Genomic DNA, 19,763 nt, shown 5'->3' with positions numbered 1-19,763 from the left:
TGTACGTAATAATTGTGAGATGACGTCCTTTTCCTTCAAGGAAAATGCAATTATTCTGAAGAAGACTTACTTTCTCACTGCACATGATATATAGACGAAACAAAATTCTAGTAAAAGAACAAAAAAAAAAAAACAACTATATGTATATATATATACACACACTTTTAACGATGAATGTGAAAAATCCTACTTATATATGCCCGGAGAAATAAACACGCGAACCCATTGATCATTATTGGGAGGAATGGTATTAATGGCGGCTTCAATGGTATTAAATATTGCAGGGCGAGGTTTGCTATACTTGTTCACAATAAGAGTGTATGCAACTTTGGACCTAGCATCTTGTCCATTTCTGCAAACCACGTCGCTCCAAACCCTAAAGGAGAAAGCTGACAATATAAGAATGAAAATGATCAATGGCGGAAGAAGAAGCTGCATTTTAGTACTAGAGTGTAGTTGATAACAGGTTGTCTAAAGAGCTTAATTTCCAATGTCGTAAAACTTGCAAAGTCCATTAATACATATATATACAGGTCTTATAATATCATATATGGAATTCATTTAATTAGTTTTGGGCGTAAATGTTGAGAAAAATTCCATTGAGTATCGTTAATTAGGTATCAATTGCAGTATTCTAGCAATTAATTAATTAATTAGATACTGAAGGATTAAATACTCTCAAGAAATATGGATTCTTGAAAATTAATGCGAGATGATTTCATCTGTTTCCTCCGATTATGGAAATTCCATATACCAGAGTATATACAAGAATGCCTTAATTGGTATTGTTCTGTCTTTCTTTTATTTTATTTTGGCACCCAAAAGAAGCAGATTAAATATTTGAATCAAAAATTTTATGTACAGTCACTTTTATTTACTCTTTGTGCGTTATTCGAAATTCCAAACCAAAGTACTGTATTTTCCCTAATCTAAGCCTTTAATTCTCTTCTCTACCTTTTATCTCTCTTTTTGAATTCTTGAGCCGCTAAGCACCATCATCCAAGTAGAGAACAAATGTATGAATAAGACTTACGTCAAATTTAATTGATCAGGTTATGTTTGGATAGAAGAATTTGGATTTAAATTTCAAATCATCGAAAGATTTTTACTCCTAGATTTTAAAAGCCTTAAATAGAAGCTTATTTAACTTTGGTGCAATTCCAAATCTAAACATTAATATACATAATCCAAACAAATGCACCGCCAAGGAATCACATTTACACCTCAAGACTTCTGGAAAGTTTTCTTGTAAGTTACGAACTTCAATGGCTCCTTCAATTCAAAAATGGCTTGGTGCTAAGAATTGCTCATGTGCCGAACGATAAAACGCAAGTTCTCGGTAGAAAACTTCCATTCTAACCCACTCTCATCCCCGAGTTCTCTTGCCTCCAAATATTGGTAGGTATCCACAGGTCATCCATCTCGTATTTAACCACTTAGGCCTGGTTTAGATAGTAAGTTGAGATAAAAGTTTGAATAAAAATATTATTATAATATAATATTTTAATATTATTTATAGTTTGGAATTTAAAAAAATAAGATTTTTTATTATATTTTATTTGAATGTTCAGAAAAATTATAATAATTAAATGAGATGAGATAACTTGATATGATTGCTGAAAACAAACGAGACCTTAAAGGCTTAAAACACATCCTCAATTTCCATACGATGGCACACAGCGTTAACACACACCAACAAACAAGCGGCTCGGTTTGCACCTCCCAAGAAATACTAATGCATGAGATCATGCCTAGGTGTGAAAAGGGAAGATGGTTAATACAAGAGAGAGTGACTGCACGCGGTGGCCGATGGCTGAGAATGGTTGTGATTTCCACTATTTCGGTCAAATCAAACGGAGCATCTATATTACACGTTAAGCTGACATCAAGGTCTCATTTATAGATTAGGTTCCGGGTAGGCAGAGGTTTATGTGGAAGCAGAGTGGTGTCCAAAGGGCACGGTTAGCAGCGAAAACAATGCCGCCATTCAAAGGGTGGCCGCGAGTATTGCATGGGATCATTCGTGTGTTGGGTGTTATGGACTAGTGTATTGATCTAAAATGACAAAGACATCAATAGACTTCGATTAATGTCGGTAATCACCTCACAGTTTCACCAACAGTTCAGAACTGAGCTCCATAACAGAATACAGAAACAAGCAATACAGCAGAACTTACCTAACTTGATTATCATCCTGCCGAAAGTATCTTTCAAAGAGAATACGCTTTAGACAGATAACTCAGTTCGGGAAATCAGAATTCCATCAGTATCTGCATAAAGCCATTCCCCATCAGAGATCCTTGTCCCGGCAATGCTAATTGGAACGTGCTTTTCTCCCATACCTTTCTTATTGGCTTTCATTGGGTGGGAGGCCAGAGCCCTGACCCCAATGTCACAACCATTGATCTCATCAACATCTCTTACACAGCCATTCACAACTATTCCTGCCCATCCATTATTCTGAGCTTGTACAACAGGATTGCCCCCCAGTATTGCACACCGCAGACTTCCACCCCCATCCACAACAAGAACTCGGCCATCACCCTTCTCCTCAAGAAACTCACGAACCAAAACATTGTCTTCAAATACCTTGAGGGTAACTATTGGTCCAGAGAAGACTTGACGACGGCCATAGATTTGAAAATTTGGCTGGAGTGCCCGGAGCTCGCCACCTGAAATTAGTTGTGGGTTTGCATCACAAACTTCAGCAGTTGTAACCAGTGCCATTGATCCTGAACACGTTTCAGAACATATGTGATCAAATTAGAAATAGAAATACACCCAACTCAAGGCCAGCAAAATATGTTTAATAAAAGGATTTTGGCATTTAACAATGATGTTTATGAATTCTTCTTTAAGCTAGTTGGTAGGGAACGTTTGGGTGGGGAGAGGGGGAGAGAGAGAGAGAGAGATAGAGAGAGAGAGAGAGAGAGAGAGGGGGGGGGGACCTATCATTCACCTTTTTTCTTTTGAAAAGTGACTAGGGAGAAAAGATTACACAGAGGTCTAAATTTACAGGAAATGAATAAGGTAACAGTTATTATCCTAGATATACATTAGAGTAATGCAATCCAAACATTACTCAACAATCAACATGTGAAAGAATAAGCTATAATAAAGATACATTAGAGTAGCAATAATGTGCCAGGTACGTTTGGTTCCAAAAAGTAGGTTAGCAGAAATTTTTTTTGATAATTAATAAGTAGGTAAGCAGATATACCAGAAAAACACACTCAAACATGCTACACCAGGAAGGCAAAACACAACTCCTCACAAGCTTTTACCGCCTATTTCAAGTTACACCCATGATACATTGCTAAGAAAGACAAAACAATGACAGGAAAACCATTGTCATATATTATCCAAGCAAACACCAAGTCTAGCCTTAGTGAAGGATGATTGAATAAAAAAGATGGTACAGGACAAGCTTTGAGATAATTGATTGGATGCAACAAAGGTGACTTAAATTTAAAAAGGCAATCAACTGATTTCCCCACTGCTGCTAACTGATCTGCCAGTGCCTTGGCTAAGGAAATAAATTCTTGGCAGGAGTTAGAGTCTTGGCAAAGATTCTGTAATTGCCTTTTGAGATGTGCAACTCGTGAACGAGATTGCGATGAAAATGTGGCTGCTAAAGACTGCCACCCTTGCTTGGAAGTCTTAAGACCATACACAGTTGAAAGTACAGCTTCTGTGACGCCCCTAACTCCCACATACGGACACGTGGAAATCGAAACGTCGGGATGATGACAACTCGCAAGTGCTAAGTGTGTGTACATGCAACAAGTGTACAATAAAATCACACAGTGGATGATAAAAGTCTTATAACTAAGTACCAGAATTTTTTGTTTAAATACAAACTCGTTTAAACCACACGTAATAAAATATTACAAGTCTCAAATATTGTTTCAAAACCATAATACAAGACATAAAAACTAGTAGAGCTATTTTTTGACATAAACAACTCCAAATCAAAACTCTGGCGGAGCCGCCTCCTCAGGCTCAGCCTCCTCCTCCTCAACATCTGCATCAAAATCTATGGTACCAAAATGGTGCCACAGGTAAGTAATAATCCAAACGCCACAAGATAAAAATATATTAAACTCAACAATATGCATGAAAGAATGCCAAATGCACATATCCCATAAATCCACATTTTTTGCACGCACGCCAAAAGTCTCATTTGACCCCAAAAATAATTCATTTCCCACTCACGCCAAAAGTCTCATTTGGCCCAAAATCCAATTTCAAAACAATATCCAATTATCCGAATGCACCATGACCTCCCCTTAGGGTCATCTGCACACCCTGGCTCCCGTTGTCACACCACGGGTAACGACCATGCGTGTGACTTCCTAACGAGCGATGTCCAATTCCGCGCCCAGCGTGTTCGTAGCCAAGCATCCTCTAGTCCCTGCCAGCAGAGGGCCACGGAGTCGGTACGAGAGCGTTACCATCCCGACCACTCCCGTTGTCGCCCAGCGACAACTCAGGGGACGTCACTCAGTATATTACGCTCCCGAGTGAATAGAGAAGCTCCACCGAGATAATGGCCCATCTCGGCTTGGGGTCGTGATACACACGCACCCAAAAATCCATTTACACTGATAAAACTAGTTTTTCTCAATTTAATACATGTACATGAATGCACCATGCAATGCACACCTCAAGACACAATCTATCCAACAAAACTCAACATCAACAATAACCAAACAACTCCGTCTTCAATCCATCCGACCCCAGACTCCTCAGACTCAGTCCGGAATAACCAACCAGTCAATGAATTTATTGTGAAAGCAATAATATATTTAAATATAAAATAAAGTTTGGAAAATACTTACAGCGCTATATAATAATTTTCGAAGGATCAACGAGCTGAAAAAAACGAAGAGAAAGTAACGTAACAATGTAAAATACACTGTGGCCATGGGTTGTAAAATACCTACTTTTGAATAGGGACAAACCAAGACTTGGGATTGATATACAATAACCTAGAGGTATTTATAAAGCTAGTGAAAGAGAGAGTTGGCCGTGGGTGGCAGAGGAAACGGCGGTGAAAGTGAAAAACGGCAAAAACGAAGATGAGCTCGTGGGAGCTGCTCCGGCAACGAATCGGAGCTGGAAATAGGTGGTTTGGGACGGCAAGAGGTAGGTGATGATGTGGTGAAGAGGTTGTGGCCGGACGTGGAACGACGGCGGTGAAATGGCCCAAAAACTGTGCGGCTTGGAGGAGCTCGTGGCGGCTAACGGTGGCTCGGATGGAGGTGAAACTTGGTGGGGAGGTGCGCCGGCCGGAGGGGAAGATTTATGGGTGGGTGGTGCAGGTCACAGCGGTGGCAAGCGGCGGTTCTGGGTGGTGGAAGAAAATGCCGAAAGATGGAGGAGAGAGAGAGAGAGAGTGTCGCGCACATGGGAGGAAACCGAAGGAGGAAAAGAAAAAGAAAGAAAAAAGAGAGAGAAAAAGAAAAGAGAAAAAGAAAAAGAGAAAAATAAAAGATGGGAAAAAGAAATGAGGTCCAATCCTCACCTCTGGAGTCCAAAAACTGATCCGACGAAAACAACTTTAAAAGCTATAAAACGAATAAAATAATTTAAACACCACATCAAGCTAAAATATAATAAATAAGTAGTAAAAACTAACAACTAAATTTTAAATCCAAAAACAAACTAAAATAAATTACACAGCAATTTAAACTCAAAACGATAATTTAAAATAAAAGAACTAATATTTTAATTAAATTAAAATACTCCTTTAATGAAAATACACGTAAAAATGGGGTATCACAGCTTCAGTAAGTGTGGAATTAATCCAGTTTAGTAGATACTGATCTTTCTTGTTCCAGATGATGTAATCTGGATTTAGAGTTTGGGAATCAGGTAGGTGTCGGGGAGGGCATGTCTCAATGACATCAACAATACCCAAAAAAACATGACTCCTTAAGACTGGAAGGAACTGTGACCGCCATAACAAGTAATTTGAGCTGTCCAGTTTGATAGAAACTAACTGTGTGATGTTGGGAAAGGAAAACATGGTGGGAGTAGAACTAGAATTGGCCATAACAATAGGTGTAAACGTGGGGCTCGGATACCATGAAAGAACTGAGTATAGAGAGAAAAAGTTTTCATATTTCATTTCACGCTCTGTACATACATATACTGAAGCTGTATGTAAACTGTACAAGGTAACTTAATCTATACAAGGTAACAAATCAACATTAAACTACTATCCGTTACAAGAGATCAATATGTTGATATGGTGGTGCTAATATCCTAGAGATTTAAATGATTATTGATCTGCAGTGGCTTCAGTCATATGCATTTGATCTATCATTTTGATTCGCTTCCTTAACAGAACCTTCATTAAATTGTATCAAGTATCCCATCTAAAAATAATAATAAAACCCATTTCTATTTTGCTTTTGTAAAACGTGCTGTTGAAGAGTATCTGATATTGCAATTAAACCTTGGAACTGTATCAAAAGGTGATGTAGTTTGATCAGTTATTTAGCAAGTTATGAAAATTTTATAGAATGGACAGACAATAATACAAATTAGAGATGATAAATAAAACCAGACACATAATTTGAAAAAAAGATGAGTGACCAGAAAGACAGAAGGAGTTAAAAGGATAAATTTGATCACGTCTGATTAATGACAGCAATTGCAAAGCTTGAGGAAGAGGTTGCAGAGGCTGAAATTTAAGACATAAATGCATCACAATTCAATCATTAACAAATAAAGCAATACCACAATTCCTAGTAATTAATCACATATAGCAACAGAAGTAAGGCTTCACTTAATAACTTTATAAAAAATAAATACGTGTTTAAGCTGAAGTTGTAATAAGGATCACACCACATATACAACCAATTGAATTTTTATCCCAAATTGATGATGAAGATGAAGCATCCAACCAAAACAGAAAATGTACAAAAGACTCTTGAGCTCAAGCAAGAGAGTAAGACAGTTCATATTCAAAATCTAAAATCATATTTTTGGAAGTATTCGCATAAATTAAACATAGAAAATAGACAAAAATCCAAGGCCGGCACAATGTGTATGATAAGAATATATAGTTCTCTAGAATATAACAAAATAAAATCAAACTTAAAATGAGGTCCCAGTCTCGAGTATAAAATATCGGCAAAAATGTTGCAGTCGCGGGTGACAGGACTGCAAAACTTTGCCCAACTTTAGTTGCTTGGATTTAGATCCCTTCGATTGCATTTTATAGATTGACACAGGTTTTTTGTTTCATGTTGGATAATACTTTCTGTTAAAACCTGGTACCAGAAACATTTTTTTTTTTTTTATAAGTAAACGGTAGTATTAATAATAATAGGCATAGTCCAAGTACACAAGAAGGTATACAAGCGGTACAACCTATCTAGATGGCTATAGTAGTCACCAGAAACTCGTGTACCAGAAACATAAGCGCATAAAAATATTTATTTTGATTTCTTTAATCAAATCCAAAGTACAAGTTCAGCAATTACGACAAAAACGATTAAGTAATCCACAGGGAGTGTGCAAATTGATCAAGATGTTTTAAAGGATCTAAACATTAGATCGGCACAAATTGAGGATACAAGATGCGATAAATGGAAAAGAAGTTTAAACTTTCAAAGGCATGAAATTGTAGTCGTCGACCAAACAGAGATAAAGAATAAAAGAAAAATTCACATCCAGAAATGGCAGGTAATAAATACTAGCGGTGAGCTAAGGAAATCGAGAAAGAAAAGAAGAGAAAATCGAATTATTTTTACCTTTGTCTGGGGTCTGAATCACAAAGCACCAAACCACGAAACTATTGCAATTCAAGAATAGACAGTGCGCTGTGCTGACAGATCGTGATTAACACAAGTCGAATTCCACTCTAACAAACGAGCATAAAATGCAACTTTTAAGACAGGGAGAGAGAGAGAGGAAGAGGGAGAGGGAGAGAGAATCAGTTATATCAATTTTTTGACCTTTTTTACGGCTTTTCTTTTTCTTTTTTGTTATGTAATTTTATATTCCTTTCTTTTTCACTTTATATGCGTCTATTGCAACGCGGTGGGGATATGTTCTTTTGTACGTTGATCAGGCTATATGGCCTGACAAACTTCATGCTATTTTCTGATATGTGCAACGGTAGGGTGACTTACAAAATTACTCATTAAATGTGCATATTAGTATAAATAAGTTTTTTTTTTAATTATTTTTTAAAGAGTGACTTACAAATGTACTCATTAAATATGCATATTTTTTTTTTTTTGAAGGGAAAAATGCATCTGCATTCATTAATAATCGAAGTTACAACTGTGACTTATCAATACAGGAGATCCGACTATAAGTCAACTAACGCAACTGCTCAGGAGCTTCCCCGTCAACAAATTTCTTTGTGACGGACATTGTCTAAACTTCTACACCTTCTCCCCTGACAGAAAATCAAAAGAGAAGGCGCTCTGCCAAAACCAGAGCTGAAACAAACCTTCCTTCCGAAGAAGGGAGATACACACCCGCTCCATCCTCCCAAGGAGGAGGAGAATAACCAAACTCTCTCCTCCCAAGGAGGAAGAGTACTAACACCTACCTTCCTCCAAAAGAGGAGTAGGACTAACACCCACATTCCTCCAAAGAGGAGTGGGATATAAGCCTATTTTATTATTTATAAAAAACTAAGCAGATTTACTTAAAAAAAAACTAAGGGCTGGTAAAACAAAAAGCCCAGTCTGAAACTACAGGCCCTGCCCAAGTTAAAAAACCGGCCCATAGCCCAGCCTGAACTACAGGTCCTGCCCAAGATAACAATCCGGCCCATAGGGCCATGGGGGCCCAACCCGATTAGGGTTTCAACTCAAACACAAGCCGCCGCCACCCATCTTCCTCCCCACGAGCCTCTGCATCCTTCCCCCGTCCGGCCCCTGCTCAGCTCTTCATCCCTACAGGCTTCGACAGAAAGGTTTGGCCGCTCCATGGAGAATGCAACTTACTCCCTGCTCACGGATTACACCACCGTCTCCGTCGCCCGGCCACAATCACTACGGCTAGATCAAACGGACACAGGGCCATAACCAAAGCCACATAAGGACGAAAACCAAACCTAGACTAAGCGGACACAGAGCCACCCAAGGCTTATTCCCAACCCCAGTCAAAACACCAGAACTAACCAGATCTAACAATCAAAACAAAAATAACGAAGAAACGAAAACCATCAACACTGTGACACCTGATTTCCGCCACCAACCAGAAGAGAAAACACCATGAGAAGCTTCCGGCCTCCACCCCAACCCCTTTGAAACCTCCATGCAGCACGGCTTGCACCCCGTAACCACCCTCTGTTTTCCATGGTAAAACAGAGATCCTTAACCCCGCGAGGAGCACCCCGAGCCAACAAGCAAAACCATCAATCCAGGAGCAAGACACCCGATTCAAACTCACGCCGTAACCCTTTGAGGAACATCCCACAGAAGACTATACAAAATAGTCAGGGATCTCGCCCAAAGCCGCAACCGAGAACCTCCCCCCCAACAGAAAAACTCTCCGCCCAACTGGGTGTAAAAAAGAAGAAAAGATCTCGGGTCACGGCCTCTGGTGGAAGCCTCCGGAGCCGATCTTATTTCAGGAAAACAAACATCGAAAACAGAAAAGAAAACACAGAAACGGTTGGGAGGAGGGAGGGAGGAGCCGAAGCTCCACCTCCCTCGGACGGTTACCTGGTTTCTTTTTCCTAGAGAGAGGATGGAGCTTCTCTCACTAAAACTCCCATTAAATATGCATATTAGTATAAATAAGTTTATTTTTTAAACATCCTTAACTAATATATATATATATAAATTCACTGATAATCACTTTCTTAACTATTAAGAAAAAATAAAAATATATTAGTGGATGCATTTGGTGGGCATATTTAGTAGTCATACTATTATTTTCCTATATATATAATATATGACAAATGATAGTATGATTACTAAATATGTCCACCAAATGTACCCACTCATATATTTTTTTATTTTTTTTATTTTTTTCCTAATGGTTAAGAGAGTGACTATTAGTAAATTTTTTTCCTTAATGGTTAAGGATGTTTAAAAAATGATTAAAGACAAATAAAAGAAAAGTAAAAAAAAAAATCTTATTTGTACTACTGTACACATTTAGTAATCACCCTAACATTGTCCATAATATATATATATATATATATATATATATATGGTCCTATTACTTCATTTCCGATTCTTGATTCTGATTCCAGTTATCTAGTCCTCCAATCATTTGGTCCCACTTTCAATCTCTATCATGCTCTCCTTCCGCCCCCTTTTTGGTATCAAAGTCATGCTTTGGTTCTGGCTGCTAATAGATTGATTATTTCTTCTCATCTTATTTCTTGTGCAGCTTTCCATAACGTTGCTTTGTACTTTCTATTTCCTGTTCAAGTTCTTCTTTCTGTTGGCACCACCCCATCTGTAAGGCCCGTTTGAGCTAGGATAGCATGTAGGGTAGGAGTAGGTATGAGGTTGGACCAAGGGTATGCGTCACGAAATGCAATAGAAATTTGAGTAAAGGTAGGTAAGTAAGTGCTAAGTTTTGTTGTGGTTGATTTCATAATGAATAGGATGTTTATATCTAATTCATCTATAAGTTCTAGGTCTAGTACACCTCCTGATATTATTAATGAGGAAGACTTTTCTATTGAAGAAACTGATTCTGTTGATTTCAATCGTTGGGTATTCCTATGATTAATGCTAATTCTATTTACAAAACTACTTGGGTTCAGTTTGCTTTCAAGACAAAATTCAATGTTAAAACTGTTGAACAAACTTATGTTATTTTAAAAACTCATGAAAAATATTGCCTATTTAACATAATATTGATTCAAGATTTTATGGTGAAAGGTTACAAATTTTTCAAATTGACTCTGTTCAAGTTGTTGTTAAACCTCTAATGAGGTAGAACATCAATGTTTCAGTACTTCTTTATTTAAGAGATGCTAGATTCAATAAATTTAAAACTATAATACTTGGAATGATTCAATCATCTTTATTTAGTGGTTCTGTCCACTTTGACTGTTTTCCTTATTTAACTCTTACTCTAGAACATCCAAAATATTTTAAAAGTTTTAACTTTGAATATTTTAGCATCCGGTTATGATATGGAAGAGGGAAGCAAACCTCTCGCCATAATTTATCGTATTTATTACAGGATTTTAAAGACTAATTTAAATCCTAAAACTGTTTTAAAATTCTCAGGAAATAAGACTGTGTTAATTCATAGTTCTACTCCTGATGCAAATATACAGGTTACAAGAATGATTTATTATAAAGATATTTCTCTTCTCAATGAATAGACCCTAGAACATGAAGTTTCTCCCAGTAAAGTTTTAACTAATGAGCTTAACCTTGATTACATTCAATAGTATCTTGATGGCACTGTTAAAATCAGTTTTGATCAACCTCTAGTTATCAATGAAAGAAGAAATTATTTCGCTTGAGCTAAATCTTCTTTCACTTTCGAAATCCCAAAAAAATGAGACCAAAATCTCAAAAAAAATCTAAAGGATTCTGTTAAGACAATTAAATTTGTCAACCTTGATTTAAAACTGAAAGGAGTCTCTACCTCCTCTCAGGTCACTTCTGCTTATTACATCACCAAAGATGCTGAAACATCCAAGGACAAACCTATAAAGGAAGAAGCTGATAACCAGGAATAAAATGCTTCATATTTATCGCCAATAGCTTTAGATATAATTGCTCCTATTGCACCTATTTATCATAGCCAACTTACTGTGAAAAATAGATGTTTTGAAATTGATTTAATTTCTTTATTCAATGAATATAATTCTAATGAAAATTGTGATAAGAGAAAAACTTATCATGCTACTATTTCTAATTCTGAAAAATTGCGTATTAAAATAAAATGGAAAGAAAAAATGTATGACTTCATAAGCATATACTTTTCTTTGATTTTCTGGAAAATTACTATAGTTCAAAGCATAGTTTAAATGTTGTTAACACTAGTTTTGTCAATGACAAAGACAAGTTTAGTGTATCAAGGGATCGAAAACAAAAGTGCAGTCAGTCTCCTGCTTGAGTTCCTGCTTGAGCTGAGGAGTTCTTCTCTTGTGAAAGGCAAGGACAGTCCCCTGGTTTCTTGAAACTGAGGGGTATAGTGTGCAATCCCGCTTACCAACCTTTTTCAGTGAGGAATTTTCCTCCCTCACGTCGTCCTGGTCAGATTGAGAAAGGAGTCCCTTTTAGAAACCTCTTACCAGAAGCTTTCCTTGGGAATCCAGTGCCGATTAGAGATGGAAGAAGCTCTAATAGAAACATAGGGAAAACTCAAGCTGACCGAGCATGAACAAGCTGATGTCCTCTTCAATTTAACCACAGAAGAGGCTACTCTCAGACGAGGCAACATGAGTTTACTGGGGCTTGTCATTACAGAGAAAGTGATTAACAGCGAAGCCTTCAAAACTTCAATGAGAAGATTATGGAGGTTACGAGGGGATCTACAAATCAAAGTAGTAGGTAAAAACCTGTTCTTGTTTGAGTTCAAGGAAGCTACGGATATGCAAAAAGTAAAGCTTGGAAGGCCGTGGTCTTTTGATCGTCAACTTCTTTTTCTAAAAGATTACAATGGTCTGATCTCCCCTAAGGACATGGCTTTTGATAAAGAGCCATTATGGGTACAAGTTCACAACATCCCGTTGGGAGGTATTGTAACAGCCCACTAGAAATTCAATTGTAAAATTTCTATTAGCTTTAGGAACCTCGTGAAGAGTCCATAAGTTTTCACGAATCCATTAATCGTATAGGTTTTAGTCTAACTACATAGTTAGTGTTATTATTTACTATGGTATCAGAAGTGTGTTTTTGATTATTGGAGATAGTTAGAAGTGTCAAAATGTATTATGGTTTGTGCCATTAGACTCGAAGGGTCATTTAAGGTCTTATCGCGCAATAACACTTTCATATTTTCGGATGAAACGTCGGTTCAAAATTGTGGATATTATTGGATAAAAATATCTTAAGTTAATTTATGGATATTATTGGATAAAAATATCTTAAGCTCATTTCGTGAATATTATTGGGTAAAAAATATCTTGAGATGATTTTTGTAAATATTATTGGGTAAGAGAGTCCTACACTTAACTCTCACTCTAGGTAAGAGAGACTGACTCACTCAAAAATGAGTAGCACTAAAGCTATCCCAAGTGCAGGAGGATGTCGTGTAATAATTAGGAATAAATTCCTAGATCGTCTCCTCAAGGAAAGTTACTTAGAAATCAAACTCGTTGAAAAAAATGAAAAACTTCACAAAGGGAAAATAAAATGATGGTATGTGCAATGGATGGGAGAGGACACTAGTCTTGGACTAGATTCATATCTTTGGATTTTGATTGTCGGATCGGAATGTAAAGGACTAATAGATTAAACTCAGAAATTGATAAAACTAAATTAAGAATTAAACTAAATTAGGAAGTAATTGACAAAACATGCACTGAAATTGAAAAGCCCCAAAATCAATGTTCTAGGGTTCATCATTATATTCAAATCACAAATTCTCAAATTAGACCACCGTAATTGTAATCACTACTAAAATGAAAGTTTAACGAAACGATAAAAATAAATAACATGAATTGAATGAATAACAAATAAATTTCTCAAACGTCTAAATCAAAATTCTCTAAAATAATTCAAAAACTCAAAACTGAAATGAAATAGCAAGTAGGGAATTGAAAAGATCAAGCCAGTTGAATGGAGATGAAAATTCGAAACGGTGGAGGAGGCTGAGCTGCAGTGGCAATTGGACCCCTCAAGGAGTTCTTCAATCTGCTGCAGTGTGAGTGAATGATCCAGTAGTTTGTTACAAAAATGAGAACCCCCATCACTTATAATAACTTTTGGCATGCCAAAACGAGCAAACAAAGATTGTAAAAATTTCAGGACAACATGATGGTCACTTGTTTTGCAAGCAATGGCCTCCACCCATTTTGAAACATAATCCATAGCTAAAAGAATATATGTGTTTCCAAAAAAAAACCGGAAAAGGTCCCATGAAGTCTATTCCCCAACAATCAAAAATTTCTAAAGTCAGAATAGGGGAAAGATGCATCATGTCTCTTTTGCTAATGGATCCCAATTTTTGACAAGGCTCACAAGTCTTGCAAAAATTATAAGCATCTTTAAACATGGATGGCCAGTAAAAACCGCTTTGCAAAATTTTTGAAATTGTTTTCTTTGCTGAAAAATGACCACCACATGCACCCATATGACAAAATCTCAAAACCAAAGAAAACTCATCATCAGGAATGCATCTTCGAATCAATTGGTCCGAACAATACTTAAAAAGATATGGATCATCAAAATAAAAGTATTGTACCTCAGAGAGAAACCGACGCTTATCTTGGGTGGACCATTCAGAAGGCATTCGCTCAGTCACCAGATAATTGACTATGTCAGCATACCAGGGAGCTCTATCAACCACAAACAGCTGCTCATCTGGGAAACTATCATCAAGAGGAAAGCTGACATTTGAAGAAGGAGATGATGACAATCTAGAGAGGTGGTCAGCTACCACGTTTTCAACTCCTTTCTTGTCCTTAATGTTGATGTTGAACTCTTGAAGTAATAGAATCCAGCGAATCAAGCGTGGCTTTGCATCTTTCTTAGCCAACAAATACTTAAGAGCAGAGTGGTCAGTGAAAATAGTAACAGGAGAACCAAGAATATAAGTTTGAAATTTATCAAGTGCAAAAACCACTGCAAGCAATTCTTTTTCAGTAGTGGTATAATTTTTCTGGGCATCATTCAAGGTTCTAGTAGCATAATAAATCACAAATGGCCTATTATCCACCCGCTGCCCCAAAACAGCTCCTAAGGCATAGTCACTAGCATCTGTCATAATCTCAAAGGGAAGGTCCCACTGCGGAGGTTGCACAATAGGTGCAGTGGTAAGCGATTTCTTAAGGGTATCAAAAGATTTTTGGCACTCATCAGTCCAAACAAAGTCAATATCATTTTGTAAAAGAGTGCACAAAGGTTTTGCAATAGAACTAAACCCTTGAATAAACCGCCTATAAAAGCCAGCATGACCAAGAAAAGAACAAATATCCCTAACTGTTCTAGGAATAGGAAGTTTAGATATTAATTCAATCTTTGCCTTGTCAACCTTTATACCCTCAGAAGAAACAATATGCCCCAATACAATGCCCTGAGTGACCATAAATTGGCATTTCTCCCAATTAAGTAAAAGATTTTTTTCCTCACATCTCTGGAGAATACGTGCCAAATTATGCAAACAACTCTCAAAGGATTTTCCAAAAACAGAGAAATCATCCATGAATATTTCACAAATGTCATCAATCATATCAGAAAAAATACTCATCATGCATCTCTGAAAAGTAGCTGGAGCATTACACAAACCAAAAGGCATTCTAGTAAAAGCAAAAGTGCCAAAAGGACAGGTGAAAGTGGTTTTCTCCTGATCCTCAGGTGCTACAGCAATTTGATAATAACCAGAATAGCCATCCAAGAAACAATAGTATGCATTACCAGCTACTCTTTCCAAAATTTGATCCAAGAATGGTAAAGGAAAATGATCCTTCCTACTGGCTGAGTTAAGTTTTCTATAGTCAATGACATTCTCCACCCAGTAACCATTCTAGTTGGAATCAACTCATTTTTATCATTTTTTATGACAATCAAACCAGATTTCTTTGGTACCACTTGAGTTGGACTTACCCACTTACTGTATGAGATGGGATAAATGATACCCACTGCGAGTAGCTTAAGCACCTCCTCTTTCACAACTTCCTTCATGGTAGGATTGAGCCTACGTTGAGCATCACGAACCGGTCTAGCATCGTCTTCAAGATGGATTCTGTGGGTACATACAGCGGCATCAATGCCTTTGATGTCAGCTATTGTCCAACCAATTGCGCATCGATGCTTCCTTAATACTTCAATCAACTGGGCTTCATCCTTCTGATTTAGCTTTGAGGAAATCACCACCGGAAAAGTGCCTTCTTCAGGACCAAGGAACACATACTTTAAATCTTGAGGAAGTGGTTTCAGTTCCAACTGGAGAACTTCTTCCTCTGAAGATTTAAGCATGTCTAATGGTGGTAGAGCTTCAAACTGGGGTTTCCATCTTGCTCCCGCAAATTGTACTTCAAGTGGTAAAGATGAATCTGCAAAACAATCAAAAAATCAAAGTCATCTTCATTGATATGATGAATTTTCTCATCAAGTAAAAATTCAGGTGTCTGAAAAATATAATCATCATCAGAGAATGGAATAATTCAACTCAATCAGAGACCTACACTCAACTCTCACTCCAGTCTTATCTTCTTCCATATCTCTTCCATAAGTATCTCCAGCCACCACCCATGAACTTATCTTCATTTATACTTTCCATTAAAAGAATATCAAATACTCTCTCAGACAGCTTTTAGGAGTTCTTTTACACGCCCATTTTGAAGTTTTTGTAAGTATTTTATCATAAAGTTTCCTTCATATAAGTTGTTCCTTTTTTAGTCTATTTTACATGGATATCTTATTTGTCCCATTAGAAGATCATTTGGTTAGTCAAATATTATGTAAACTATAGAAAGGTCATTTTGGAAGATAAACTGGAGAATATGTTATAGTTTGGAGTTTTTGACCAAGCTAATGGATAGATATTGGTCCGAACTTTTTATGAACTATTGTTAACATGTATATATGATTATTGGTTGAGGATGTTTGTATGATTAAAGGTTTTGATGAAAGATTTTCTTAGATTTAGAAACTTAGAAACTGGAAGAGGAAAAACAGTTTCTGTTTTGAGAAAGTTTAACTATTTGGTGGTCTAAACCTATTCCAATGACTTTGATAATTTTATTGGAGGATCCTAAGCATCTTATATACATTTTATATTATTATTTTGAAGATATTTAATGTTAGTTTCAAAGATATGAAATTTTATGTAAAGAGATATTCAGATAAGCCAAAGTGTGGATGTTCTTGGCTAAATTTATGTTTTGGTTAATTTTTAACCATGTGATCTTAAATTAGAAGCTTATATATGTTTTAGGACATCTTTTTAAATCATGTGATGGTTTGATTTGAAGATCACATCTTTATAAGTTATAGATCAAAAGGTTAATCAAAACAAGTTAGAAACAAAAATCAATGGAAATAGCATATGAGAATTTCGGCCCTATGGAGTTTTAATAGTTGTGATTAGTTTTAAATGTTTCTAAATTGATATTTGAGTTGAGGATAAAATTTACATGAAGCATGTAAATTTTGGTGACTTTTGGAATTAGTATACAAAATCCTTAAGTTATGGGTTAAACGGTCATTTTCCTACATGCAGAGAGTAAAATGAAAATTTTACTCTTTAAGTTAGTATTTTCCATATTTCAATTTATTAGCGATTTAGTGCTAACTTTTAGAATCACTAATTACAGTTCCTCGTGATCGCGCTTAAGGTTTTATAAGAAACGCGGAGATCGAGGTAAGTTAGCTTTTAACTTACTAGCAGTCTACTATGTATATGTGCTAAGTAAAGGAACTATAGTGTATGTATGTGTGTTATCATATATGTCATGTCATGCCAAGTTATCACGTAATTGTCTGTTATACAGAATTTATTCTGTCATCAGTTTTTATCTGTTACATAATATATTCTGTCATGTATTGCTGTACATTACAAGTACGTCATGCTAAGTATGCCATCTATTACATGTATGTCAAGTCAGGTAATATTCACTGTTGCAAGTCTGTCATATTAAATATGTTATCTATTATATGTCATGTTACGAAATGTTTCTATCTCAAGTTCGTCATGTCTTTCAATTTATGTTCAAGTCACGTTATGTTACATTAGGGCTTCAGTCCTTTCGTATTCCAGTCATGTTTTATCTTGAGTTACATTTAGTTTCGTGGGATCCAGAGCAATTGTGGCACACGAAGTATGGGGTCACAGCAATTGCGAGACACAGCAATTGTGACACGTAGAATACATGGGGCCATAACAATTGTGGAGTATGTATTTAACTGCATTGTGACACGTAGAATACATGGAGCCACAACAACTGTGGAGTATGTATTTAACTGCATTATGACGTGTAGAATACATGGGGCCACAACAACTGTAGAGTATGTATTTTTCATGTTAAGTCAACTTTCAGATCAAGTTCATGTCAAGTCAAGTTCAGTTCACGTTTCAATTTAAGTTATGTCAATTATGTTATATTGTACATCAAGTTATGCTTCAATTACTTATAAATTTGATTATGTATTCATGCTTTTACTGTCATCCATGCATCATTAGCCTGTGTGGAAGTTTGTTTTGTTAACTTACTGAGATTTGTAATCAAATCTCACTGTGGTAGTCCCAACTACCATTCTCTCGAATGGTAGATCTTGTTATAGGACCTGAAGGAGGATCAGGAGCTGATCAACTAGACACAGTCGACTGAACGACGGTGCGTCGTTAATGTTAATATAGTAGTTAAATTGCTACTTGTACGATGGAGTTGCATCTCCAGTACTTTTTGGATCATAACTATTTTGGACTAGTATTGTTATCTTAGTTATTCAATGGATCTTTATATATGAAGTATGTTTTAAGTATTTGGGATATTTTCAGTTTGGTGCATAGTATTGCTAAAGAAAAAATTTATCCGCTGTGAATATTGCATAATGTTATATGCATGTTAGGAATATTGCATCTTATATGTCATGAACGGGGGCAGCTAACCTTGTGTTGCATGTCTCGACGCTTCAAATGTCCGTCCAATCCTAAACAGAATTTAGGGGCATCACAGGGTGGTATCAGAGCAATACGTCTCTGGGCAGTAAATCCACATGTCCTTAGGAAATGCACCAAATATTAGGCTTAAAATTTTAGTCGTCAGTAGGCTTGAATTTCTGAAGGTATGAAAGGTAGTATGTGGTTTTAATACATATACTCGTGTGTTTCAAGAAGGGACACATGACTCGTGGTAGAATACCTCAGAATCCTAAGGGAGATAACAATCATGAGGATCAGAATTCTCCGATGGATGAAAGATTAGCTGAGGTGGTAAGTTTACTGACCAACGTGTTTAGACATCCACAACTACTGCAAGTGCACATACCCATTAGAGTATATGCTGTCACTCAGAGAGACGTAGATGCTGGCACCCCAAGAACTGCAGGAGCTGGCATCGTCACTGGTATTTTAGGACCTATGTGTGATTAAACATAGTTAAGGTTGATTTGATTGCAATTGATGGTAGTATTGCATTATTGTTATTTTAGAGTAGGTCAAGTCATTTGGGTTGGTAAATTGTACACTATTTGATTCAAACGAGTCCCTGTTTCTAGTAATTGTGGTAGTGCTTGATAATTCAGCTTGGAAGCTGAATTGTTACCTTAGTGATAAGAGTAACAATTCTCATTAGAAATATTATTGTTCATACCAATGTAGATATAGAATACCTTTTAGTAATATGAGAAATGATATTTAGGGTTGATGAATAGTATTTCACATATTTGGAGATTTGTTTTGATTCTGAGAGTACGATGGAAATTGTGTTTGGAAGAGTAATCTGATTAGGAGAAACTTTAGTCATAGCAGGATTCATTTATGATAATAGTTTTACCACGCCGCCAGTAAATGATTTCTGGCAAAGCACTATCTTTATGGATACATAAATTGATCTTCTTTTGGAGACTATTATATGGGGAGTAAAATCTTAGTCTTGAGTATTTATGTGAACATTAGGAACAAATCATTTAGAGTTAGAATAA

The 19,763-nt window shown here is 36.5% G+C and overlaps 1 protein-coding gene across 2 annotated transcripts; it reads right to left on the bottom strand.

Moving 5' to 3' along the window:
* Positions 1-2,050: 2,050 nt before the first annotated feature.
* On the bottom strand, positions 2,051-8,001 carry LOC122318553 (putative 4-hydroxy-4-methyl-2-oxoglutarate aldolase 2). 2 transcript variants are annotated; one of them, XM_043136015.1, is made up of 3 exons: positions 7,767-8,001; positions 6,643-6,691; positions 2,051-2,732 (listed from the first exon to the last, which is right to left on the bottom strand). In XM_043136015.1, the coding sequence occupies exon 3, from the start codon at positions 2,725-2,727 to the stop codon at positions 2,227-2,229; it is 501 nt and encodes a 166-aa protein (XP_042991949.1). In that variant the 5' UTR covers positions 2,728-2,732; positions 6,643-6,691; positions 7,767-8,001; the 3' UTR covers positions 2,051-2,226. The 2 variants fall into 2 exon arrangements, with proteins under 2 accessions (XP_042991949.1, XP_042991948.1); XM_043136014.1 differs by lacking the exon at positions 6,643-6,691 and having other exon boundaries at positions 7,767-7,998.
* Between the last annotated feature and the right edge of the window lie 11,762 nt (positions 8,002-19,763).

This window comes from Carya illinoinensis, chromosome 8, assembly GCF_018687715.1.
Source record: "Carya illinoinensis cultivar Pawnee chromosome 8, C.illinoinensisPawnee_v1, whole genome shotgun sequence".
NCBI classification, from domain to species: Eukaryota; Viridiplantae; Streptophyta; class Magnoliopsida; order Fagales; family Juglandaceae; genus Carya; species Carya illinoinensis.
This window is presented reverse-complemented; position numbering and strand designations above follow the sequence as displayed.